A 27,789-nucleotide genomic window follows, 5' to 3' on the forward strand; every position below is an offset into this window, starting at 1 on the left:
TGCAGGGACCATTTACTCTTGTTATGGACATCGTCCCAATATTTATGGTAAAAAAGAACATCAGAATAATGTTAAATTCTTCCATCGCTACTGTTGGTCAGTGCAAATACAGACGGGTATTAAGTTATCGGCGAAGTGAACACTACTATGGATCGATGAAGTGCGTAAATTGGATAAGATATCCAGTGAAACAGGTGAATGGATGCCTCTGAATAAATGTAAACCCTTGAACTTACAATAGCTACGGACACCCACCTGATGTTGATAGATCATGAGTCGTCAACCTTTTCCACATGCCGCCCACTATTGTATCTCTGTTAGTTGGAAAATTTATCCATGAAGTAGGGAAGTAACTTAACATTGTAAAATTTGGACGGCAGAATTACAGCAAGTTAAAGCATATAACAATAATTATTTACCAAATATTTTATATCTAAATTTTGTGAAAGCTATGAAAAATAGTTGTAAAACACCTACGGCCTAACACCCACTACGAAAACTGGAGTGTCCACTAGTGGACCTGGTGGCCTATCGTTGTGGTAGATGGAGGATTCTTCACAAGCCACAACATGCCATCATGAATGAATTCGTACAGGCCAGTATTTCAAATGCTGCAGAATCCGGTCTTCGATAGGATATTATTATCCTGATTATATCTCTCACCATTTTGAAACTAATGGTAAGAGTATATATACTGTATATATGGCAGCAATAGCTATGTTAAAATGTAAGTAGTATTTTACCCTAATATAGACGAAGTGGACATCAAACGAGCAACCCAACGGCCACAGGCTTAAGTGGTAAGTCTTTGGTTCAAAGCGACTGATCCGTGAGGAACGACCAAAAACCATTCAGATTTACTTGGCATTTGAAAACACTAGATGGAAAACACCATTGACGGACAAGTGGTTGTTTTCGTGAACTGAAAATCACAGTATTCTCATGGAATACTTACACGCTAAATTCTAGGTTAGTTTGTGTGCAAACACCGCTATTGTCGTAGTGGCATTCTGGTAAATGATTATCTTCAAATTTCTAGAAGGCGCTCTGAGATAACAGTTCTGCCCGCTACAGCACTCCGTTTCGAAACTGTGCCTCGTAGCCTATCGAGACGACCGTTAACAAACAACACAGCTACGAAAAATAGAAGTTATCAGTGATTACTCGCAAATTAGAAAACATCGAAGTTGCAAGTACAGAAACTGCCTCTAATTAGAAGCGTGATAAACAGCGCTTGGAACGTGCTGCTATTTCGTCATTTGCCTGTCGTCACTGATATGGGCGTTACTCTTGCTCAAAAAATCGTTGCCTACTAGTACAGTTATATTTTCGTATTATAAGCTTAACTGATCAATGCAATTATATTAATCTTTAGGGCCAACAGCGTAATATATGTGTGATAAACCCCCGATTATAAGAAACATGCACCAAAATAGCTGCTTATAATTACTAATCTTTATTCACGACAGACTGTTTCGGCATTTATCGCCATTATCAAGTACGTCTAGACTGATGTTACGTCCAAATTACGTCGTTCGTGAACCGTCTTATAACTGTCAGTGTTTTTATAACACGATAAAAGACGTAAATCTGTCGAAAATAAATCGTTAATTAGGTGTGACAGTTGTTTGACGGTTCCATTCTTACGACGCTATATGTTTACATTATAGGTAAACATATAACGTCGTAAGAGTGGAACTGTCAAACTCATTGCATTACAGGTAAAATTGTCATCTTATAAAAACAGTGACAGTTGTAAGACGTTTCACTAACGACGTAATATGGACGCCACACCACTTTAGACGTACCTGACAATGGCGATAAATGGCGAAATAGTTCACCGTGAATAAAGATTAGTTATTATAAGCAGCTATATTGGTGCATCTTTCTAATAATCATGTCATTATCAAACAATTATATTTGTTTTCAGTCAGAAATTTGTTACAGATTATTCACTGCGTATCTGTGTCCGAAATGCTAAGAGCGTTCGGTAAGTGTAGTCAGCATTGCCTCACACACTATTGTTTTTACTTATATCACGGTGGCAAAACAAAATAAATCAATCGGCTTTTATAGAAATTAGGCAAAGAATGACTTAAAAATATAACTTTAAAACCCTCAGCCGATCCAAAAATTGTGCATATCTTTCTTAGTAAGATCCACCGTCTAATTCCACGCGAGGCATATTTCACATTAGTTACTGTTTTAGAATACTTCCTACTACTTCTTTCCAACCAAATAAAAAAATTGTCAATTGCACGTCAGTATAGTTATGCAGTTATTGACATGAAGGTGCACGCTACGAGCCTTGGACAATAATGAAGAATTGGAGAATTGGCGGAAACGAACTTAGGTAAATGGATGATATCACAAATGTGTGTTTTCTTAGAAAACAAATCACAAGCAAACTTGTAGTCCCAGTGAGTCAGACATATTAATTACCTTTTAATAAGAACACATTCCCTTTCGATAGATCTTCTAAACATACAAAGGTTCCACAATACACGATTGCTTTGAACACTTCACTTTCGGATCCTCCTATAGGCCCTGAACTGATATTCCGTCTATAGTATCAATCTGTTTCTAACTTATACCCAATCATTAACTGAATGCAAAATTAAAAGCTGTCGAAACATTTAATTTTCAACAGCTTTTTTTTTAAAATTAAATATCTGTGCACCTCCCTGAGTTATTGCAGGGATGCGTACATTTCTTAGTTTTCTTTATTATAAACTATTTTTGGTTATGTTGCCACCAAACACTGATTTTTATTATTATTTTAACATTTTGTTTCGTAGGGTGATCTACTTCGTATAGGCTGTAGCAGATCGTACAATGTATGACTGAATTTAAAAAGTGGTAATTCCCGAAGAAACAAAATACTTCTAGCTTTACATCTATTCCCTCGTTGCTGCTGTTAAAATGAACATTAAGACGGACATATTTCCATGGTTTTACAGATTAACTAACACAAATTTTCGTTTAGATGTAAGCTGTGAAGGTCTCACCTCACACATCACTCAGTATAGAATATTCTGTATAACGTCTTCCGGCTGTATTTCGGTAATATTAGTTTAAAACTTTCACAAAACATAACATGAACATTAGGACTATTGTCACACCTCATTTTGTGTAATAAATATAAATTTGTTAGACATTACCTTCCGGCAGCTCTTTGGTGAAGTAGCTGTGACATCTGATCATTACATGACTAAGTAATTCACAACAAGCATATAGTTGGAGTTCTACCTTTGAATGCTTCTTGTTTTGGACTGCCAGCACTTCACACAGTTCACTTTGATGTATAATGTATAAAAGCAGTGGTTTTAGCAGTCCTCTGTATTTACATGTATAGATAATCAAGATATTCATGAAAATACGCAGAAGTAACCGGACACCTAGCTGAAAATGACTTACAAGTTCGTGGCACCCTCCATCGGTAAAGCTGGAATTCAATATGGTGTTGGCCCACACTTAGCCTTGATTACAGCTTTCACTCTTGCAGGCGCACGTTCAGTCAAGTTCTGGAATGTTTCTTGGGGAATGGCAGCCCATTCTTCACGGTGTGCTGCACTGAGGAGAGGTATCGATGGCGGTCGGTGAAACTTGGCACGAAGTCGGCGTTCCAAAGCATCCCAAAGATGTTCTATAGGATTCAGGTCAGGACTCTGTGCAGGCCGGTCCATTACAGGGATGTTATTGTCGTGTAACTACTCCGCCACAGATCGTGTATTATGAACATGTGCTCGGTCGTGCTGAAAGATGCACGAAGTGGCCGTGCGGTTAAAGGCGCTGCAGTCTGGAACCGCAAGACCGCTACGGTCGCAGGTTCGAATCCTGCCTCGGGCATGGATGTTTGTGATGTCCTTAGGTTAGTTAGGTTTAACTAGTTCTAAGTTCTAGGGGACTAATGACCTCAGCAGTTGAGTCCCATAGTGCTCAGAGCCATTTGAACCATTTGATTTGAAAGATGCAGTCGCCATCCACGAATTGCTCTTCAACAGTGGGAATCAAGAAGGTGCTTAAAACATCGATATAGGCCTGTGTTGTGATAGTTCCACACAAAACAACAAGGGGTGCAAGCCCCCTCCATGAAAAACACGACCGCCGCGCGGGATTAGCCGAGCGGTCTGAGGCGCTGCAGTCACGGACTGTGCGGTTTGGCCCGGCGGAGGTTCGATTCCTCCCTCGGGCATGGGTGTGTGTGTTTGTCCCTAGGATAATTTAGGTTAACTAGTGTGTAAGCTTAGGGACTGATGACCTTAGCAGTCCCATATGATTTCACACACACACACACACACACACACACACACACACACACAAACACGACGACACCATAACACCACCGCCCCCTAATTTTACTGTAGGAACCACACGCGCAAGCAGATGAGTGCACCGGGCATTCGCCATACCCACGCCCTGCCATTGGACCGTCACATCGTGTACCGTGATTCGTCACTCCACACAGAGTTTTTCCACTGTTCAATCGTCCAAGTTTACGCTCCTTACACTAAACGAGGCGTCATTTGGCATTTACCGGCGTGATGTGTGGCTTATGAGCAGCCTTTCGATCATGAAATCCACGTTTTCTCACTTCCCACCTCACTGTCATAGTAGTTGCTGTGGCTCCTGATACAGTTTGGAATTCCTGTGTGATGGTCTGCCTATTACACATTACGACCCTCTTCTACTGTTGGTGGTCTCTGTCAGTCAACAGACGAGGTCGGCCTGTACGCTTTTGTGCTGTACGTGTCCCTTAACGTTTCCACTTCACTATCACATCAGAAACAGTGGACCTAGGGATGTTTAAGAGTGTGGAAATCTCGGGTACAGATGTATGACACAAGTGACACCCAATCACCTGACCACATTCGAAGTCCGTGAGTTCCGCGGAGCGACCCATTCTGCTCTCTCACGATGTCTAGTGACTACTTAGGTCCTTGATTATTGGCATTTACTTACATGTAGGACGAGAAGTCTACTAAGAATCTTATATGTATATACATACCTGAATAATTGGGACAGTAATTCTATTCCTAGTTATAGGTATCAAATGTTGAGAATAAGTTTGTTATCATTTTCAATTTAGATTTTTTTATCTCAATTGTTTTTTTTTCTGCTCTGTAGCTGGTAGTAGGTGGCAGCACAATGCACCTAATATGAAAAACGTTTGTTTTTGGGTGTGTCCGGATACCTTTGATCACTGTATTAAGCCGCTATTAGCTCATAAACAGTAGCTTCAGTTGAAACCTACATCCTCAGTTATTTGCTGGATGTATCCCAGTCTCTGTTTTCTTCCGCAGTTTTTACCCTCTACAGCTCCCTATAGTACCATGGAAGTTATTTCCTGATGTCTTAACGTGCTTTATCACCCTGTCCTCTCTCCTTGTCAGTTTTTTCCAGATATTCCTTTCCTCTCCGATTATGCGCAGAACTTCCACATTCCTTAACTCATCAGTCGACCTAATTCGTCTGTAGCACCACATCTCAAATGCTTCGATTCTCTTCTGTTCCGGTTTCTCCACCATACAGTTTCACTAACGTACAATGCTGTACTTCAAACGTACATTCTCAGAAATTTCTTTCTCAAATTAAGGCCTATGTTTGATGCTAGTAGACTTCTATTGGCCAGGAATGGTCTTTTTGCCAGTGATAACCTGCCTTTGATGTCCTCCTTGCTGTCATAGGCCTGTTAAGAAAAAAAAAACAGTGTTGGTCGAACGGCCACAAAAAGAAGTCAAGCGACCGAAACCGCCATAGTGAAAGTATCTTATCTTTCAGCCATCTACGCATGTTCTAGGACTACCACTGCAGCTTCAATTCACAACATTGTGCTGATTCACCTTTTCAGCCGAATCGAATGTTCCAATAAAACGATACCAATGGCCGTTATTTATGTTTTATTATTAAGCTACCAGTTTCGACGGTACACTACAATGTTATTTCGGCATCAAAGACGAGTGTGTCTCCTAAGGAGTCAGACTCAAATATCTCTTGCATTTCCTTGCAGGAAATCGACAAAGTTCTTGATTCAGCTAACTTTCGTAAGTCTTCTACGGAGAATTCGTCGCGCGTTTCCTTCGAGACACAGAGGGCTTAAACTTACCCGCGACGCTTCGTAAGAAAACATCCCTAACACAGTCCACCGTTCACCAGTCTGGCCCTGAGCGGCTATCTCTCGAGTAGATATGCACAAATAACATTCATCGCTTAAGTTCGCATACAATTTCTTCGTACCGTAGAATAAAGGTGTTGCAATTTGGAATTTCATTCACGTCAGCTATAAAAACTGGATGATTTTTTTTTAACCCAACGAGATTTGACAACACATCAGTTAGCTTTAATGTGTGCTGTGCTGTTTTTGGCAAAGTTGTTCATGAGCATTTTACTGTTTTCAAATGATATCGTTATTGTCAAATAACGGTTTTGTAATTGTTATTGCCACGTGATGGTCCCATAAACCAAAAGGCCAACTAGACAAATAAATCACTAGAAAACATTCACAATTTTTCTTTCCGCTTATTTACATATGAAGTTGTTTTGTCAAGCGGCTGAATAACTTTCGTAATCGTTCCGCTGAAAGCGTCGATTCTAACACATGAAAAATACGACCACTGGATCTCACAACGTTAAACTTTAGCAATGGGAGGAATACGTGCATAGTAGCGTATTATCTGGTTACATTCCGTTCAGAAAAATGTAGAAAGGCAAAACACCATGTACAGTTGTAATACTTGTATCGGTCGTTAGTTGTCGTCCGTTTGGGCAGTTATTGTGAGGTGAGCGTTGCTGTTAAATACGAATACATGCACGTTCGATGACGAGACACTCACTACTCCTACTGAGACTCCGCCTTCTTGTTCGTGATGTAAAATGTAGCATCGGTCTCGTTGGTTAGGGTAGGGTAGCGGTGTGTTTAATTGCTGTAAAAAATAAACAGCTTACGTCACCATGATAGGAACGATCATCCTGGTATACTGCTCCTCATTGTGCACCACAATGCTGCCGAACCAGATGCTTCCTAGGTCTGCCTTGTATCTCACATTACTGAGTTTGGCCACTACATCATTTATGGATTTTGAAACAACTGCCAACTGCCAATTCACGGACAAAATTATCTGTCTTATCTGTTCGTTATTCGTGTTATCAGTCAGTCATCAACACTGCGTTCATGGATTTTGGGAGTATAAACACAAGGTAACTTGCCTATGAACGCCAGGAAAAATACTAACAATTTACATCAATTTTCTACGGCTCTAACTAAAAAACGTGAACTCTTAGTAGGATGAAAATTGTAGGACAATAGGAGTGTTTCTTGCTGAACTTTACGATATGCAATTAATCGCATTAGTTCTGACGTTGACATTAATACCATTTTTTATGAAGATCAGTAAATTAAATTTTTATATGCCTGTCTACACTTGGGTGCTATGCAGTGACTAACTGTCTTACTTAGATGCTTGGAGAAAGTACACATTAACAATATGTCTGTCTAAAAAGTAGACTACAGTGATGTCACTTCAATCAGAAGCTTTTATTCTAGGAAGTTTGCATCTGATAATCAAAATTAAGATTACTTTTATATAATTAATCAGTAAGTATTTTCCTTCCTACTGCTAGTATGTTAGTGTCTGTAGTCTACTGTCCAAACTGTACACTGAAACATCCAAAGAAATTTGAGACCTCTAGCTCAGACGGATTTTTTGAGCGTAAAATAAACAAGTCAGAAAATGTAATTCTCTAGAAATTCAATTACAAATTATCTATGACTCATCTGCGTTGTTCCTAAAATACACCGGTTGCATAATGTTCTTGGTTTACAAGTTCATCTTCTCTCTTCCTTTTCTTGTTTCTACTTGTTATTCCGGCCTATTTAGTTGCCTCGAGGAACCACTTTCAGTTTCGGCCACACCCATGGAACCAATTACCAATAGTTACTGTCTCACATTAAATTCGGAATATATTCCTAACGACTCTACAACGTCACATCTGTTAATTGCTCCAGATTAAAACAAATTAGAGGCGTAATAATTTTCGAGAATGTCAAAAAGAGCAGCAAAACGAACGACAGAAAAAGAATATAAGGAAAAAAACGCTCGCGTGACAAGGAAACCATGTGAGCATCGAAAAGCGCACCCCAGGCAGGGCTGTCAACTAGAAAAGGAGATGCACATGTTTTCGAACAAGAGTTTAATGACAACAAGGCGTTCGAAGGGAGCGGGAACTTGGGCAAAGACGCATACCAAGAAATCCTTAAGTTGGTTTCTGAACAACAATCCGATGTGTAATTCAGTTCTTTTAACCATCATTTTGTTCATAAATCTCTAAATAACGGCCGCGCGGGGTAGCCACTCGGTCTGAGGTTCCTTCACACGGTTCGCGCGGCCTCCCCCGTCGGAGGTTCGAGTCCTCCCTGGGGCATGGGTATGTGTGTTGTCCTTAGCGTAAGTTAATTTAAGTTAAATTAAGTAGTGTGTAAGCCTAAGGACAGATGACCTCAGCAGTTTGGTTCAAATGGTTCAAATGGCTCTAAGCACTATGGGACTTAACTGCTGTGGTCATCAGTCCCCTAGAACTTAGAACTAGTTAAACCTAACTAACCTAAGGACATCACACACATCCATGCCCGAAGCAGGATTCGAACCTGCGACCGCAGCAGCCGCGCGGTTCCGGTCTGAAGAGCCTAGAACCGCTCGACCACAGCGGCCGGCAACAGTTTGGTCCCATAGGTACTTACCACAAATTTCCATTTTTCTAAATACCGAAATTGTCAGCCGTGGTTGGCTGGTTGTTTGATTTTGGGGGGGGGGGGGGGACCAAACAGCGAAGTCATCGGTACCATCGGATTGGGGAAGGGCAGGAAAGGAGGTCTTCCATGCCCTTTCAAAGGAACCATCCCGGCATTGGCGAAAGCGAAAACCTAAATCAGAATGGCCGGACGTGGGTTTGAATCGTCGTCCTCCCGAATGAGAGTCCAGTGTGCTAAACACTGCGCCATCTCGCTCGGTGGCAGCGGTGGTGGGTGTGCGCCGGGAGCGCAGACGGTTGTGCAACGCGCGTGCACGTCGGCCCGTCTCGTACAATGTGGGTATATTTAGAGTGGCGCGACGTCTGTGCATTCAGACACTCGGGGGAAAAAACAGAAATAAAGGGAGAGCCGTCTGGCGAGCTGTGGCGGCGCGTCGCGGCGCGGCGCCGGTGACACACGGCGAGGCGAATAGCGGCAGGGGGGCGCAGGGAGGCGGCAAGCGGGCCGTGCGCCGGACGTTGCCCTTCCCTCCCCTCCTGCTAAACTACTACCCTCTCCTCTCCAACACTGTGCGCCGCCGCTCTGGTAATACGACAGTTGACTGCGTAATAACTTAGAAACCGGGGCCCACGAGAAATATGGGCCCTGCAACGAACTTGTGACGTCACACTAGTCATCTACGTACGGGGTGTTCAAATAGTATCTCCGCAGTGCCGTAGGATTGTTAGCCGCGCGTCCCGTATGATTGTTCAAATGGTTCAAATGGCTCTGAACACTATGGGACTTAACATCTGAGGTCATCAGTGCCCTAGAACTTGGAACTAATTAAACCTAACTAACCTAAAGACGTCACACACATCCATGCCCGAGGCTGGATTCGAACCTGCGACCGTAGCGGTCGCGTGGTTCCAGACTGAAGCGCACAGAACAGCTCGCCCACCCCGGCCGGCGTATGATTGTTCACCTGCCTGGGTTACTTCCCTTCAAGTGTACTCTCCCAACATTCCACTGTTTCGTTTATCTCAGCCAGCGTCAGTAGTATCGTTGGTGTGTGTCGTTACGTGTTGACGTGAACGTTTAAGTTTAGTTCCTTTGTTCGTTTGTTTCGTTTATTTCACTGTTAAAATGCTAACCACTGAAGAACGTGCGTTTTTAGGCGAACAAGTATTCAAAGCTGGCGGCAAATACACAGTTTCATTTCGTAAAACATTTAATCCGGTATTTCCGGAGACAACACTCCCACATCGCGATACTGTGCGAGATTTGACTAACAAATTTCGAAGTACGGACTCAGTGACAGTTGCACCGAGAAGTGATCGTCCTAGCGTTTTGTCTGAGGATAAACTACTCGATATTTCCGGTAAAATGTCCATAAGTCCGAACAAATCATTAAGAAAACTCGTCCAGGAAATCGATGTTAGTGTTGGAACGGCCCACACAGCTGTAAGGAAAAAATTAGAACTTTTCCCATACAAAGTGACAGTCGTGCAAGAACTGAAAAATACTGGTCGTGGCAAGAGATTGCATTATTGTCAATGGTTCAAAAATTTCGTTCAATAAAATGCAAGGGATATTCTTAGTGAAACGTTTTTCACTGATGAGGCGTGGTTTCATTTAGCCAGGTACATGAACTCGCAAAATTCTCGTATGTGGAGTACTGCAAACCCATTGTGTCTTCATGATTAGACGAATTGATGTTCAAATGTGTGTGAAATCTTATGGGACTTAACTGCTAAGGTCATCAGTCCCTAAGCTTACACACTACCTAACCTAAATTATCCTAAGGACAAACACGCACACCCATGCCCGAGGGAGGACTCGAACCTCCGCCGGGACCAGCCGCACAGTTCATGACTGCAGCGCCTGAGACCGCTCGGCTAATCTTGCGTGGCTAGACGAATTGAATTGTGTATTCAAAACCAGGGGGGACACTTTCAGCATTTAATGCGAAAAATTGTAAGTAAAAATGAATATTCAAAAAATTAATAACTTGTATTTCACTGAGTTTCATTTCGGTATATTCACTGCGGCACACGGCACGCGCGGCTAACAATCATACGGCACTGCGGAGAGACTTCTCGAACACCTCGTATGTCGCCACACTTCACATACCATCGGCTCCGTGCACGGGACAAGGGATATCAATACATAACTGAAAACATACCCACTGAATGTCTTAAATTTGTCGTGTGGTATCGAGAGATTGCATGCATTTAAAAGCGCAGTCAAGAATTATTAAACTCGTCTGAAATAGTTACTCGCTCCTCGCCGGATACGGCTGCTAACACACTTCAAGCCCTGCAGTGTCACGTGCCGCGGCGCACGCACCACAGCTTGTCTTTCTCGTAGACTTCAGTGTAGTCTGTAAACATGCTTCATGAGAGCAATGGAGACTGTACGTTTCAGTCGTTCCAAAATACCTCCGCCTTTCGTGGATTTGCTGTTAAACCTCTGCAGTATCGTGGCACTCCAAAGGAATTCAGATCTCTCACATCAAAGCTGTAACGTCTTTGCAGTATCACAGCCCCCTATAGTTTCCAACAACCTCACATCGAAGTAACGCCTCCTCGACTGATGCGCAGCTTGAGGCAAAATTCCATGTGACCCTATAACTAGTTGGCTACCGGTAACATGTAGCCAGGATCCCCATACGAGGTGTAGAATATGAATATCGAAGAAGGGAACTGACTCTGATAGTGCATGGTTATAGCACTGAGCTCGTATTTGGGAAGGAGTAAAGCTTAATTCCCATCTGGCTTTCCTAAGTAATGTTTCTAATATAAATGTCGGGACGTCTCCAGAAAGAAGTATAAGGCTTATTTATTTCATTAGTTCATGGCCACTGAGTTCTGCTGTGCCTATAGTGATATTGGTATCAACGGGCACCTTAAACTCTTTGATTCCGACGCTTGATTAATGTGGTAGCAGTAAAAATTGCGTTCTTTAGTCGATTCCGCTACATTCATTGCAAGGTATCTCATTCTACATCAGTGGTATGATGGTTCAAATGGCTCTAAGCACTATGGGACGTAACATCGGACGTCATCAGTCTCCTAGACTTAGAACTACTTAAACCTAACTAACCTAAGGACATCACACACATCCATGCCCGAGGCAGGATTCGAACCTGTGACCGTAGCAGCAGTGATATGATTTACTAGTAAACTGTAACGGAGGGTATCAGCATTTCATAACCAAGATGGAAATGTTCCTAAGCGAGCGCTGTGTTCTCATATGTACCATATAAGCCAAATTACAGAACATAGTAACTATATCTCCCGTTTTTCTCCAACTCTTGAAAGCTTAACTTGTCACAGGTAAATCCATATGGAGAGATTACAGAAGTCAAATTCGACTTTTATTTACACCTTGACGACACACCTCCTTTCCTACATTGTTGTTGTGGTCTTCAGTCCTGAGACTGGTTTGATGCACCTCTCGATAGTACCCTATCCCGTGCGAGCTTCTTCATCTCCAAATACCTACTGCAACCTACATCCCTCTGAATCTGCTTAGTGTATTCATGTCTTGGTCTCCCTCTATGATTTTTAACTTCCACGCTGCCCTCCAATACAAAATTCGTGATCCCTTGATGCCTCAGAACATGTCCTGCCAACCGATCCCTTCTTGTAGTCAAGTTGAGCCACAAACTCCTCTTCTCCCCAATTCCATTCAGTACCTCCTCATTGGTTGCGTGATCTATCCATCTAAACTTCAGCATTCTTCTGTAGCACCACATTTCGAAAGCTTCTATTCTCTTCTTGTCCAAACTATTTATCGTCCATGTTTCACTTCCATACATGGCTACACGCCGTACAAATACATTCAGGAAAGACTTCCTAACACTTAAATCTATACTCGATGTCAACTAATTTCTCTTTTCCAGAAATGCTTTCCTTGCCTTTACCAGTCTACACTTTATATCCTCTCTACCTCGACCATCGCTCCCGAAATAGTGAAACTCCTTTACTACTTTAAGTGTCTCATTTCCTAATCTAATACCCTCAGCATCACCCGGTTTAATTCGACCACATTTCATTATCCTCATTTTGATTTTGTTGATGTTCATCTTATGTCCTCCTTTCAAGACACTGTCCATTCCCTTCAGCCGCTATTCCAGGTCCTTTGCTGTCTCTGACAGAATTACAATGTCATTGGCGAACCTCTGAGTTTTAATTTCTTCTCCATGGATTTTAATACCTATTCCGAATTTTTCTTTTGTTTCCTTTACTGCTTGCTCAATATACAGATTGAATAACATCAGGGATAGGCTACAACCATGTCTCACTCCCTTCCCAACCACTTCTTCCCTTTCATGCCCCTGGACTCTGGTAACTGCCACCTGGTTTTTGTACAACTTGTAAATAGCCTTTCGTTCCCTATATTTTACCCCTGCCACTTTCAGAATCAGAAAGACAGTATTCCAGTCGACATTGTCAAAAGCTTTCTCTAAGTCTACAAATGCTAGAAACTATGTTTGCCTTTCCTTAACCTATTTTCTAAGATAAGTTTTAGGGTCAGTATTGCTTCATGTGTTCCCACATTTCTACGGAATCCAAACTGATCTTCGCCAAGCACGACTTCTACCAGTTTTTCCATTTGTCCTCGTCTATATACTTTTATACAATATTTCTAACAGCTGCCCAGCTAGTGTTCGTACTCTGCATAATTACATAGCCTTTCTTATCCAGAAGCATGTTGGTCTTGGCTTTTGATGTAGATATATGAAAATGTGCTTTTAACTCTCCTAGGCTGAAATGTTTTCATCAGCAATACTTTTGACGTGCTTGTCTCAACGACCCGAGGAAATAAATGCGGACGCTGTACAGGCTCAGAAACATTCTTTTTCTAACTCATAATTAAGTAGAGAATTTGTGTTTTTTTATTACTCACAGTTCATCTTGCTAAAACGCTCACGTTCTTAACGAAGTATCAGTAGACTACGCAGGAGAAGTAAGGAATCAGATCGGCATTTAGAACTTATGGTCGTATCGCTCTAAAGACTGACCTTTCAAGCCGAGTGCTATAAGTTAAAAGATATCTTATTCACCACAGGGTGCATATAAAATATTTAATTTCCTGAACGGTATTCAGGCACAGATCTCATCCTCAGTGGCATATGTTATGCACCTTCATATCAAACGTCGTACATGTCAATTATAAAATCCTTACGAAGTGAAACTGAAATGGCACAAGCTCCGACATTGTCGTGAATAAAACAGTGACCCGTATATAGAATAACTTTCCTATAATTTACGTCTATAGTCACAAACGTTTTGCTCACAGATTACCGGCTTCGATCTATAATGACCATCTTCAGATCTGTGTTTTATAAAAACAGAGACCTAATGTACTGCAGCCGTAATGGCATCGTCAAATGTTCAATGCAATGGTGGTGCTGATTTTGCCGGTAATCTGTGAACAAAAAGTTTGTGACCATAGACGTATATTAAAGGTTTGTGACCATAGACCTAAATTAAAGGAAATTTAAACTCAAATGGATTTAGATACAGAGAACCCCGTGGTTATTTAAAATAGTATTATAACCACGTATAGGTGATCTCGGAAGGATTGAACATCTGTTCTACCTCTCATTTCACAAGTCGTCGTGAGTACATGATACAACTGTCAAACGCCATATGATGCGTGTACTGTGAAGTGGGACAGATGTTGGATCCTGTCGTGGTCACGCAGACATGGTTATAGGCATGTTTTAAACAACCAAGGAGTTCTTTTCAGTTTGACGTCATAGGAATTCTATCCCTGACATGCACGTCCTCTGATATGGACGTACACATTATGTACAACTGAGGATGGGCTCTATGTTCAAATATCAGTCTGGCCATTAAATATTTTACGCGCAGATGGTGATGTACATAAAGTTCTTTTATAAATACTTACAAGCTGCGGAGCGCCAAACATACAAGATTTTCGAATGCTATATCTCATTATCTGCCAGGAATTACCATCAGCTCTTTGTACGTTTAGATGTATACTATGTTTAAGAGTGCTCTTATTATAAAACAGGCCGAGAACAAGTGCCTCACTATTCACTATAGTGCTACCGCATTACGTCCATCAAGAAGTGGTGAAATGGAACCGATTACCACGAATTTCAGCACCGCACACTTACAAAAGTTCTGCACGTCGCACTGTTTACTGTGTGCAGCAGTCTCTGGTTCCAACATTATGGAGTCCCAGCACTTTCCAATGATGATGCTCAGGCACAGCTGTTGACTGTGTGGAGCGTCGTAGCGTCTTAGCATCTGTCAGCGGATTGAGAGAGCTACTCTGTGACGCTTTCGCGCTTTTTAAACGAATCTGTGACAAAATATGCTGCTTTTCTTTCGATCTTCTCTACTGCCTGTATCAATTTTATCTAGTAAGAATCCCAGATTGCTGAACAACACTCAGGTATCGGTCAAATGAGGGGTTTGCGAGCAGTTTCTGCGTAGGTCGACCACATTTCCCGAGAATTGCTGAAATGAATTTGAGTCTGGCACCAGCTTTTCCTATAATTAGTTTTACATAGCAGTTCCTCACTGTCCAGTCACATTAATGTGAACATCTGTCGGAAGACTTAATAACCGTCTACTGCAGCGTGGACCTCTGTGAGACGTGCAGAATGAGAGTCAGTGAGTTTCTGGAAGGTACCGACAGGGATATGGAGACATACCGACTCCTGTGCTATGGCTATCTGCGTTAGGTTTCTCAGTTGGGGATCCACGGCGGGTACAGCTCGATCGAGGTGGTCCTACTGGATCTCGGTTGGGTTTAAATCCGGGGATGTTGGTGGCCAGGGGAGCACGGTAATTTTCATCCTGGTGATCTTCGAATTACGCACGTATTCTGCGACCTCTGCATCACGTTGCTTAGTCCTCCTGGTAGATGCCATCATGCAGAGGAAAATCAGACTGCACGTAGGTGTGGACGTGGCCCCACGGATGGATGTAAACTTGTGTTAACCCATTGTGGGTTTCAGGATGACGGGATCACGCAGGGAATGCCACGAAACATTTCACAGACTTTCACGTTCCCTTCTCCCGGCTAGACCTTTCCGGCGGTTGCTGCAAGGTGTTCGCTTCCAGACGTTTCACTCCATGTGCGTCATGGCCAGTCGCCCGCTGGAGCATGAAACGTTATTCATCTGAAAACACCTCCTATCGCCACTCAGTGTAAATCCAGATGCTGTTGTGGCGTGCAAATTCCAGCCTTTGTCGACGATGAATAGCAGTTAGCATGGATGCATGAACGAGGCCCACACTGCGGAGGCTGAAAGATTGTTGAGGAGACACCGCTCGGAGCCCTAGGTTCATCTCGGCGGTCAGTTGCTTATCTGTTGCACGCCTATTTGCCTGTACGCATCTCCGGAAGCGTCGTTTACCACTGTCATCAACGGCCCGTGGGGTGCCATAGTTGCCACGGCGCCTGTTTTACACTACTGGCCATTAAAATTGCTACACCAGGAAGAAATACAGATGATAAACGGGTATTCATTCGACAAATATATTATTCTAGAACTAACATGTGATTGCATTTTCACGCAATTTGGGTGCATAGATCCTGAGAAATCAGTACCCAGAACAACCACCTCTGGTCGTAATAACAGCCTTGATACGCCTGGGAATTGAGTCAAACAGAGCTTGGATGTCGTGTACAAGTACAGCTGCCCATGCAGCCTCAACACGATACCACAGTTCATCAAGTGTAGTGACTGGCGTATTGTGACGAGCCAGTTGCTCGGCCACCATTGACCAGACGTTTTCAATTGGTGAGAGATCTGGAGAAAGCGCTGGTCAGGGCAGCAGTCGAACATTTTGTGTATCCAGAAAGGCCCGTACAAGACCTGCAACATGCGGTCGTGCATTATCCTGCTGAAATGTAGGGTTTCGCAGGGATCGAATGAAGGGTAGAGCCACAGGTCGTAACACATCTGAAATGTAACGTCCACTATTCAAAGTGCCATCAATGCAAACAAGAGGTGACGGAGACAAGTAACCAATGGCACCGCATACCATCACGCCGGGTGATACGCCAGTATGGTGATGACGAATACACGCTGCCAATGTGCGTTCACCGCGATGTCGCCAAACGCGGATGCGACCATCATGATGCTGTAAACAGAACCTGGATTCATTCGAAAAAATGACGTTTCGCCATTCGTGCACCCAGGTTCGTCGTTGAGTACACCATCGCAGGCGCTCCTGTCTGTGATGCAGCGTCAAGGGTAACCGCAGCCAGGGTCTCCGAGCTGATAGTCCATGCTGCTGCAAACGTCGTCGAACTGTTCGTGCAGATGGTTGTTGTCTTGCAAACGTCCCCATCTGTTGACTCAGGGATCGAGACGTGGCTGCACGATCCGTTACAGCCATGCGGATAAGATGCCTGTCATCTCGACTGCTAGTGATACAAGGCCATTGGGATCCAGCACGGCGTTCCGCATTACCCTCCTGAACACACCGATTCCATATTGTGCTACCAGTCATTGTATGTCGACCACCGCGAGCAGCAATGTCGCGATACGATAAACCGCAATAGCGATAGGCTACCTTTATCAAAGTTGGAAACGTGATGGTACGCATTTCTCCTCCTTACACGAGGCATCACAACAACTTTTCACCAGGCAACGCCGGTCAACTGCTGTTTGTGTATGAGAAATCGGTTGGAAACTTTCCTCATGTCAGCGCGTTGGAGGAGCCGCCACCGGCGCCAACCTTGTGTGAATGGTCTGAAAAGCTAATCATTTCCATATCACAGCATCTTCTTGCTGTGGGTTAAATTTCGCGTCTGTAGCACGTCATCTTCGTGGTGTAGCAATTTTAAAGGCCAGTAGTGTAGATAGTGCCATTTTGGCATGCACACTATGTTTACACCGCGGCGACAGTTTACGAACTTAGCTATTTCGCAAATGTTTCCGCCCTTGGCCCGATAGCCAATGATCTCGCCCTTATGGACGTTAGATAAATCGCTCCGTTTCCTTATTACGACAACGGGTGTACGGTTTTCCGCGTTCCTTGCGCGTTGACGTGGTACAGAGACGTTAGTCACATTAATGTGTACTTTAAGTAGTTCCTGTCGCATAGTACCATAAATTTTACGTTTGTGACTGTTCCCAAGGACTGCAATCAAACAACAGGTCTTTAAAGCGGGACACACACTGGGCGGCGGTAGACTGGTTCTCTTGAATACTGAGATAATACTGATTGGATCGTTCTAACAGTCAAGTATTCACTCCTATTTCTGTGTTACTTGTACGTGATCCTGGATTCTAATTAATTAAACATAAAATTAGCAACACCACTGAAATATGCTTTTACAACTATTACAACTAATATCAGGGAATCCAACGCTAATAAATGGCGATAGGGGGAAATTGCACTGTGGGCTGCAGCTGCTAAGGACTCGAAGGAACAAGAAAAAGGCGGGACAAGGTATGCAAGAATACAAAAGATGGTTTAAGAAACACTGGCATGAATTCCTTCGAATAAGAAGGACAATGAAATATGTGAGCCTGGGTAAGGGCGCTGTTAATTAAAGAAAAAATACTGCATCCACTTGTGGGCTATTGGAAACGTTGTTTTGCTGTAACTTTGATGAGGTTACTGTGATGGCAGCAGAAAGTGCTTCAGCCGGACGCAGTCAAGAAATTCGTAATCGACTCACAAATTCGCCTTGACATTCCATGCTCTCGAACTTAAGATAAGAACATTACCTGGCTGCATTCCAGTAAGTCATTTCTATGTTGTCGTGGTTTTCAGTCCGAGAACTGGTTATGTGCAGCAGCTCTCCACGCAATTCTATCCTGTGCATGTCTCATCTCCGAATAACTGCTGCAACCTGCATCCTTCTGAATCTGCTTGCTGTATTCATCTCTTTTTCTCCCTCTACGATTTGTACCCCCTCAAAATTCCCTCCAGTACTAAACTGGTAATCCTTCGATGGCTCAAAATGTGCCCTACCAAGCGACACCTTCTTTTAGTCAGGTTGTCTCACAAATTTCTTGTCTCCCCAGTTCTATTCAGTACCTCCTCATTAGTTATGTGATCTACTTATATAATCTCAAAAGCTTCTACTCTCTTCTTGTCTAAACAGTTTCTCGTGTTTGTTTCACTTCTATACATGGCTACACTCCTGACATATACCTTCAGAAAACCCTTATCACTTCCATCTATATTCGATGTTAACAAGTTTCTCTTCTTCAGAAACGCTTCTCTTGCCGTTGGCATTGACATTGCCAGCGTACATTTTATATCGTGTCTACTTCGGCCATCACCAATTATTTTTCTGCCTAAATATCAAAATTCATCTCCTACTCTAAGTTTCTCGTTTCTTACCATAATTACTTTCGTATCAATTTTTTAAATTCGACTACATTCTATTATCCTTGTTTTGCTTCCGTTGTTGTTCGTCCTATCTCTCAAGATACTGCCCATTCCGTTCACGTCCTCTTCCAAGTCCTACGCTGTCTCTCACAGAATTACAACGTCATCGGTAAACTGCTTGCTCAACGCACAGACTGAAGAACATCGGGGATAAGCTACAACCCTGTCTCATTCCCTCTGAAACAGTACTTCCATTTCAATTCTTATAACTGCCCTCTGGTTTTTGGACAAATTGTAAATAGGCTTTCGGTCCCTATATTTTATCCTTGCTGCCTTCAGAATTTCAAAGAGAGTACTCCAGTCAACATTAGCAAAAGCTTTCTATAAGTCGACAAACGCTGTAAACGTAGGTTTGCCTTTCCATAACCTATGTTCTAAGATACTTCGAAGGGTCAGTATTGCCTCGCGTGTTCCTACATTTCTTCGAAATCCAAACTAATCTTCCCCAAGGACGGCTTCTACCAGTTCTTCCATTCTCCTGTAAAGAATTCGTGTTAATATTTTGCAACGATGACTTACTAAATTGATATTTCGGTAAATTTCACACCTGTCGACAACCTTTTTCCTTGGAATTGGAATTATTACATTTATGTCGAAGTCTGAGGGTATTTCGCCTGTTTCTACATCTTTCACACCGGATGAAAAAGTTTTGTCGTGGCTGTTTCTTTCAAGGTTCAAATGGTTCAAATGGCTCTGAGCACTATGGGTCTTAACTCCTGAGGTCATCATTCCCCTAGAACTTAGGACTACTTAAACCTAACTAACCTAAGGACATCACACACATCCATTCCCGAGGCAGGATTCGAACCTGCGACCGTAGCGGTCTCGCGGCTCCATACTGTAACGCCTAGAACCGCTCGGCCACCCAGGCCGGCTCTTTCAAGGCTGTCGGTAGTTCTAACGGAATTTCATCTACTCCCGGAGCCTTGTTTCGACTTAAAGCTTTCAGTGTTCTGTCAAATTATTCTCGCAGTGTCGTATCTCGTCCCTTCAAGTTAACCTCACTTGTACAGAAAGTACTCCTTCCACCTTTCCCTTCCTTGCTTGGAACTGGTTTTCCACTTGAGTTCTTGATGTTCATAGAGCTGCTTCTCTTTTCTCACAAGACTCTTTTAATTCTGCCGAAATTTTGGTGACATTACTATGACGACAGCACAAAATGCTTCAACCATAGTCAGTTAGGAAATCCTTAATAGTCACAAATTTCGTTCGAGATGGTGATCAGTTATCATTTGACTGTGTGTTGCAGGTGAGGGCGGCAGCGCGCCGCGGCCGGACCCGCGCTGGCTGTGCGAGAGCCTACGCTGCCCGCCTATCGTCTCCCCCGTCTGCGGCGTCGACGACACCGGCGAGCTGCGCACCTTCCGGACCGCCTGCCACATGGAGCTCGCGCTCTGCAACGAGAAAAAGTGTAAGTACCCCCAGCCCGCGCCTCCGCACAGCAGCTCTCGACCGCCGCGGTCGGCATCGAAGTGTGCCACTAGCTCAAAAATGGCTCAAATGGCTCTGAGCACTATGGGATTTAACTGCTGAGGTCATCAGTCCCCTAGAACTTAGAACTACTTAAACCTAACTAACCTAATGACGTCACACACATCCATGCCCGAGGCAGGATTCGAACCTGCGACCGTAGCGGTCGCGCGGCTCCGGACTGTAGCGCCTAGAACCGCTCGGCCACCCCGGCCGACTGTGCCACTAGCTCCCCACGCCCCTGTTGAGTCACTCAGTACTTGCTAGTTCGCTACATTTTAACGGTAATCTCAAACGCTACCCCTCTACAGCGTGTATCAAACAGAATCATCCGATTTGGCATGTCTATATTTCTGAAACCAATAAACACACGACGGGCGTTTGAAAAGTCCGTGCAAAAATAAAAACTACTTACGTGTTTGGGGTAAACCTTTTTTATTTTTCTACATAGTCTCGTTTTACATCTACATCTACGTGGATACTCTGCAAATCACAGCCCGCATCTCGTGGTCGTGCGGTAGCGTTCTCGCTTCCCACACCCGGGTTCCCGGGTTCGATTCCCGGCGGGGTCAGGGATTTTCTCTGCCTCGTGATGGCTGGGTGTTGTGTGATGTCCTTAGGTTAGTTAGGTTTAAGTAGTTCTAAGTTCTAGGGGACTGATGACCATAGAAGCTAAGTCCCATAGTGCTCAGAGTCATTTGAACCATTTTGAATCTGCAAATCACATTTAAGTGCCTCGCATAGGGTTCATCGAACCACCTTCACAATTCACTATTATTCCAAACTCGTATAGCTCGCGGAAAGAACGAAAACCTATATCTTTCCGTACGAGCTCTGACTTCCCTTATTTTATCTTGGTGATCGTTCCTCCCTATGTAGGTCGGTGCCAACAAAATATTTTTGCATTCGGAGAAGAAAGTTGGTGATTGGAATTTCTTTTAATAATGTCCAGCCCAAATCCTGTATCATTTCTGTGACACACTCTCCTGTATTTCGCGATAATACAAAACGTGCTGCCCTACTTTGAACTTTTTCGGTGTACTCGGTCAGTCTTATCTGGCAAGGATCCCACACGGCGGAGCAGTATTCTAAAAGAGAACGGACAAGCATAGTGTAGGCAGTCTCCTTAGTACGTCTGTTACATTTTCTAAGTGTCCTGCCAATAAAACGCAGTCTTTGGTTAGCTTTCCCCACAACATTTTCTATGTGTTCCTTCCAGTTTATGTTGTTCTTAATTGCAGTACCTAGGTATTTAGTTGAATTCACAGGTTTTAGATTAGACTGATTTATCGTGTAACCGAAGTTCAACGAGTTCCTTTAGCACTCATGTGAATGATCTCACACTTTTCTTTATTTAGGGTCAGCTGCCACTTTTCGCACCATTCCGATATTCCTTCTAAATCGTTTTGCAGTTTGTTTTGGTCTTCTGATGACTTTATTAGTCGATAAACGACAGCGTCATCTGCAAACAACCGAAGACGGCTGCTCATATTGTCTCCAAAATCGTTAATATAGATAAGGAAGAGCAAAGGGCCTATAACACTGCCTTGGGAAACGCCAGAATCTCTTCTCTTTTACTCGATGACTTTCCGTCAGTTACCACGAACTGTGACCTCTCTGACAGGAAATCACATATCCAGTCACATAACTGAGACGATATTCCATAAGCACGCAGTTTCACTACGAGCCGCTTGTGTGGTACAGTGTCGAAAGCCTTCCGAAAATCCAAAAATACGGAATCGATCTGAAATCCCTTGTCAATAGCACTCAACACTTCATGTGAATAAAGAGCTAGTTGTGTTTCACAGGAACGATGTTTTCTAAACCCATGTTGACTGTATGTCAACAGACCGTTTTCTTTGAGGTAATTCATGGTGTTCGAACACATACACTTCGTCCAACGCTGTTCATATTTGTTGATCCCCTCCGAATACCTGGAATTGTCGGAGACTGCAATATAGCAATTAGCATCTGAAGTCACCTCCTCGTTTGAATAAAATCTTTGTCCCACCAGACATTTCTTCAAATTGGGGAACAAATAGTAGTCCAAGGGAGCCAAGACTGGGGGATAGGGGGGATGTGAAACGAGCTGGAATCCTATTTCCATTAATTTCGCGACCACAACTGCTGAGTTGTCTGCTGGTGCACTGTCCTGATGGAAAAGGACTTTTTTGCAGCCCAATCGCCAGCGTTTTTCTTGCAGCTCGGTTTTTAATAATATGCTCTTTGATTAATATGCACCTGTAATAGTTTTACCTTTTTCCAGATAGTCGACGAGGAATATCCCTTGCGAATCCAAAGAGACAGTCGCCATAACCTTTCCGGCCAAAGGAATGACCTTCGCTTTTTTCAGTGCAGAGTCTCCCTTCGTAACCCATTGTTTAGACTGTTGTATGGTCTCAGGAGTATAGTAATGTATCCATGTTTCATCTACAGTGACGAAATGATGCTTAAAGTCCTGCGGATTCTTCCTGAACAGCTTCAAACCATCTTTGCAACACTTCACACGATTCCGTTTTTGGTCAAGCGTCAGCAATCGCGGAACCCATCTTGCGGATTGGTTTCTCATGTCCAAATGTTTATGCAAAATATTATGTTCCCGTTCATTCGAGATGCATGCAGCACTAATAATCTCATGCCCCTTAACTCTTCTGTCATCCATCACCATATCATGGATTTTATCAATGATTTCTGGAGCCGAAACGTTCACAGGGCGTCAGAACGTTCAGCATCACATGTGCCCATATAGCCACTCCGAAAATTTTTATACCACTTATAAACTTTTCTAATCGAAGGTGCAGAGTCACTGTAATGTAAATCAAGCTTCTCTTTAGTCTCCTGAGGCGTTCTGCCTTTCATAAAGTAATGTTAAATCACCACACAAAATTATTTTTCGTCCATTTTTTTGACAGTCATTCGACTTCCTTGACTCACAAGAATGCCAAACACAAAGGAATTGACCAATATGGCTGAAACTTGGTGTGCGTTCTTTCCAAAGATGCTACTAACTAAACATGACCGCGATCCACACCGGTGGTGCCATCTCTCGGACTTTGCACGGACTTTTCAAACGCCCCTCGTATACATTGAATATTGATTTTAATGATCGGGAAACTCAAAAAGATTTTTTATACCTTTTCATATGTGTTCAATATGCCCCCTCGAGATGCACGGCCTATGTCAATGTGGTATTCAAATTTTCTCCACACTGCAGCGAGCATGCTTTGAGTTACAGCTTCCACAGCTGCTGTTATGCGATGTCTCAGTTCATTCATAGTTGTTGGTAACGGATGCACATAAAGAGAATCTTTTATAAGGCCCCACAAGAAGTAAGCACATACAGTGAGGTCTGGTGACCCTGGAGGTCTGTAATGTATAGCTGAATCATTTGGTCCAGCGCGACCGATCCATCGTTCAGTAATCCTTTGATTTAAAAATTCCCTCACTTCCAGATGCCAGTGTGGCGGTGCCCCATTCTGTTGGTAAATGAAGTCGTTGGAATTAGTATCCAACTGTAGGAAAAGAAAGTTCTCAAGCATATCCAGATATGTGCTTCCTGTAAGAGTGTTCTCGGCAAAGGAAAATGGACCATACACCTTTTCCCGTGAAACTGCCCAAAACACAATAAACTTTGGAGAGTCCCTCTCATGTAGTACAACTCCATGTGGTTTTTCGTACCCCATATTCTCACATTATGACGGCTCATCTATCCATTTAAATGGAATGTTGCCTCGTCACTAAACACGAAGCGTGGAAGAAAACTGCCATCCTCCACCTTGCTAAGAACGAAATTACAGAACTCCACACGTTGTTGTTTGTCACCTTCACGAAGAGCTTGCAGTAGCTTAATTTTGTATGGTTTCACGTGTAAACGTCTACGCAACACACGCCAGACTGACATCGGAGGCATGTTGAGCTGTCGAGCTGCATGGCGAATTGATTTTTGCGGACTCTGTGTCAGACACTTGGGGGTTTGCCTTTACACAAATAGCCTGTTTCTTGGAACTGTTAATGCCGTCATCTAATGTTCTGTGCTGTAGTAGGATCCACACCATACCTAGTACGAAAGTCACGCTGAACAGTTATTATCACCCGCACTGCGCAAAACGTAGAACACAAAACGCTTTCTGTCTTCCCGACACCATTTTTACAAGAACTGCTGCTACCGAGCGGGAACCATATAAAACTCGAAAGTTTTTTCTTTCCAACAGTACGTTGTTCAAGCATATATAGCGAATAAAATAATAGTTATAATTTTTTTAATCGGATCAATGCACTCCTTCGACATGTTTGTCCCATTATCTTCCATCTAATATACAACACATAGAATTTGTTCTTTTTGCAGATGATACTACTATTGTAATCAATCGAAGCAAATGCACAGAAACAGAACAAATGGTAACAAAGATCTGAAAAGCATCATTGACTGCTGTTCTGCGAATGGTCTCACCCTCAATTTTAAAAAGACCCATGAGTTCTGTACATCTACATGTATTACACCAATTATAAGTGTAACACATGGAGAGGAAATAATACACTACTGACCATTAAAATTGCTACACCACGATTATGACGTGCTACAGACGCGAAATTTAACCGACAGGAAGAAGATGCTGTGATATGCAAATGATTGGCTTTTCAGAGCATTCACACAAGGTTGGCGCCGGTGGCGACACCTCCAACCGGTTTCTCATACACAAACAGCAGTTGGCCTGCGTTGCCTGGTGAAACGTTGTTGTGATGCCTCGTGTAAGGAGGAGAAATGCGTACCATCACGTTTTCGACTTTGATAAAGGTCGGATTGTAGACTATGGCGATTGCGGTTTATCGTATCGCGACATTGCCGCTCGAGTTGGTCGAGATCCAACGACTGCTACCAGAATATTGAATCGGTGGGTTCAGGAGGGTAATACGGAACGCCGTGCTGGATCCCAACGGCATCGTATCACTAGCAGTCGAGATGACAGGCAACTTATCCTCGTGGCTGTAACGGATCGTACAGCCACGTATCGATCCCTGAGTCAACAGATGGGGACGTTTGCAAGACAACAACCATCTGCACGAACAGTTCGACGACGTTTGCAGCAGCATGGACTATCAGCTCGGAGACCATGGCTGCGGTTACCCTTGACGCTGCATCTCAGACAGGAGCGCACGAATGGCAAAACCTCATTTTTTCGGAGGGATCCAGGTTCTGTTTACAGCATCATGATGGTCGCATCCGTGTTTGGCGACATCGCGGTGAACTCACATTGGAAGCGAGTATTCGTCATCGCCATACTGGCGTATCACCCAGCGTCATGGTATGGGGTGCCGTTGGTTACACGTCTCGGTCACCTCTTGTTCGCATTGACGGCACTTTGAACAGTGGACGTTACATTTCAGATCTGTTACGACCCGTGGCTCTACCCTTCATTCGATCCTTGCGAAACCCTACATTTCAGCAGGATAATGAACGACTGCATGTTGCAGGTCTTGTACGGGCCTTTCTGGATACAGAAAATGTTGGACTGCTGCCCTGATCAGCACATTCTCCAGATCTCTCACCAATTGAAAACGTCTGGTCAGTGGTGGACGAGCCACTGGCTCGCCACAATACGCCAGTCACTACTCTTGATGAACTGTGGTATCGTGTTGAAGCTGCATGGGCAGCTGTACATGTTCACGCCATCCACGCTCTGTTTGACTCAATGCCCAGGCGTATCAAGGCCGTTATTACGGCCAGAGGTAGTTGTTCTGTGTATTGATTTCTCAGGATCTATGCACCCAAACTGCGTGAAAATGCAATCACATGTCAGTTCTAGTATAATATATTTGTCGAATGAATACCCGTTTATCATCTGCATTTCTTCTTGGTGTAGCAGTTTTCATGGTCAGTAGTGTATATTCGATAGAAACTTCAATATTCTTAGGCGTCCACATTGATGAGAATTTAAATTGGAAATATCGCATTTTGGAACTCCTAAAACAATTTATTTCAACCACAGTTGCAGTAAAAAACATTGCAAATCTTGGGGGGGGGGGGGGAGGACTCATCAGTAAGCTGACATATTTTGCATATTTTCATTCAATAATGTTATATGGAATAATGTTCTGGGTATATCTCATCTTTAAGAAAGAAAGTCTTCATTGAGCAAACATGTGCTGTAAAAATGATATGTGGCACTCACCCACGATCATCTTGTAGACATCTGTTTAAGGAGTTGGGCAATCTAACTACTGCTTCACAGTATATTTATTCCCTCATGAAATTTGTTGTAAAAAATCCATTACAATATCAGAAAGGAAAATAATATTCATTACTCCCCATCAAAGTTGTGTTTAGCACAAAAGGGGTGCAACGAATATTTTTGATCACTTACCCAGTTATATAAAATGTCTGACAGACAGCAAAGTAAAATTTGATAATAAACTGAGGAAGTTTCTTCTTCACAACTATTTCCACGCTGTAGAAGAATTTCTATTACTATAATGTGTAAATGGTGGTGGGTAGGAATTGCTAACTCACGTCTGTATATTATTTTCCCTTTTTGTAAAAAAACGCTCACAAATGTTCAGAATCTATCTGTGAGTACAAATTAATTGCGATGTGAATGTAAAATGACTCGTTCCACATCATTACGATCTATCGTGCAAAATGATCCATAGAACATGTAACTAACTAATTAACTATGACGAGGAGGGAATGATAGATTATTACGACATTTCCCAGCACTGTAACGAATATCAGAGGCACATCGACCACAGAATTCTATGGACGTAAAATTGGCCTACTTCGATATGCAAATCATTAGAATTTCGCAGCAATTACACAAAATAGGCAGGAGTAAAGTTATCTACATTCTTTTTTTGTACAAAAGGTTATACAGTAGGTTTCTCATAAAGAAATAGCATTTGGATGTTAGCTGTCTGTGAGAAGACAGTGACAGGATCGCGGTCCGTTGAAACTGCAGTTTACTGTTTGGCGATATTGCTCCTTGCGTTGGTCGGGATCCCACGACTTTCGTGAGAATATGAAATCGATTGGTTGACGAATCATACTTTCCAATATGCAGACTCCCATTATACAGTCACCCATTTATCTAGAGTCAAGAAATGGGCTTGGTCTCAGAAAGACAATTATTCACATATACAGCGTGACGACGCCTGGAGCACCACGGATTGCCAGTGCGAGGACCATAGTTACAT

General features: G+C 43.0%; 1 protein-coding gene across 1 annotated transcript in view; it reads left to right on the top strand.

Annotated features, from left to right (window-relative positions):
• Positions 1-27,789, top strand: part of LOC124548916 (agrin-like) — an 89,182-nt gene that overhangs the window by 48,595 nt on the left and 12,798 nt on the right. Inside the window, exon 2 of the mRNA XM_047125204.1 lies at positions 20,381-20,542. Coding sequence (XP_046981160.1) covers positions 20,381-20,542 — 162 coding nt within the window. The remainder of the gene's footprint in view (positions 1-20,380; positions 20,543-27,789) is intronic.

Source organism: Schistocerca americana, chromosome 1, assembly GCF_021461395.2.
Source record: "Schistocerca americana isolate TAMUIC-IGC-003095 chromosome 1, iqSchAmer2.1, whole genome shotgun sequence".
Lineage (NCBI taxonomy): Eukaryota > Metazoa > Arthropoda > Insecta > Orthoptera > Acrididae > Schistocerca > Schistocerca americana.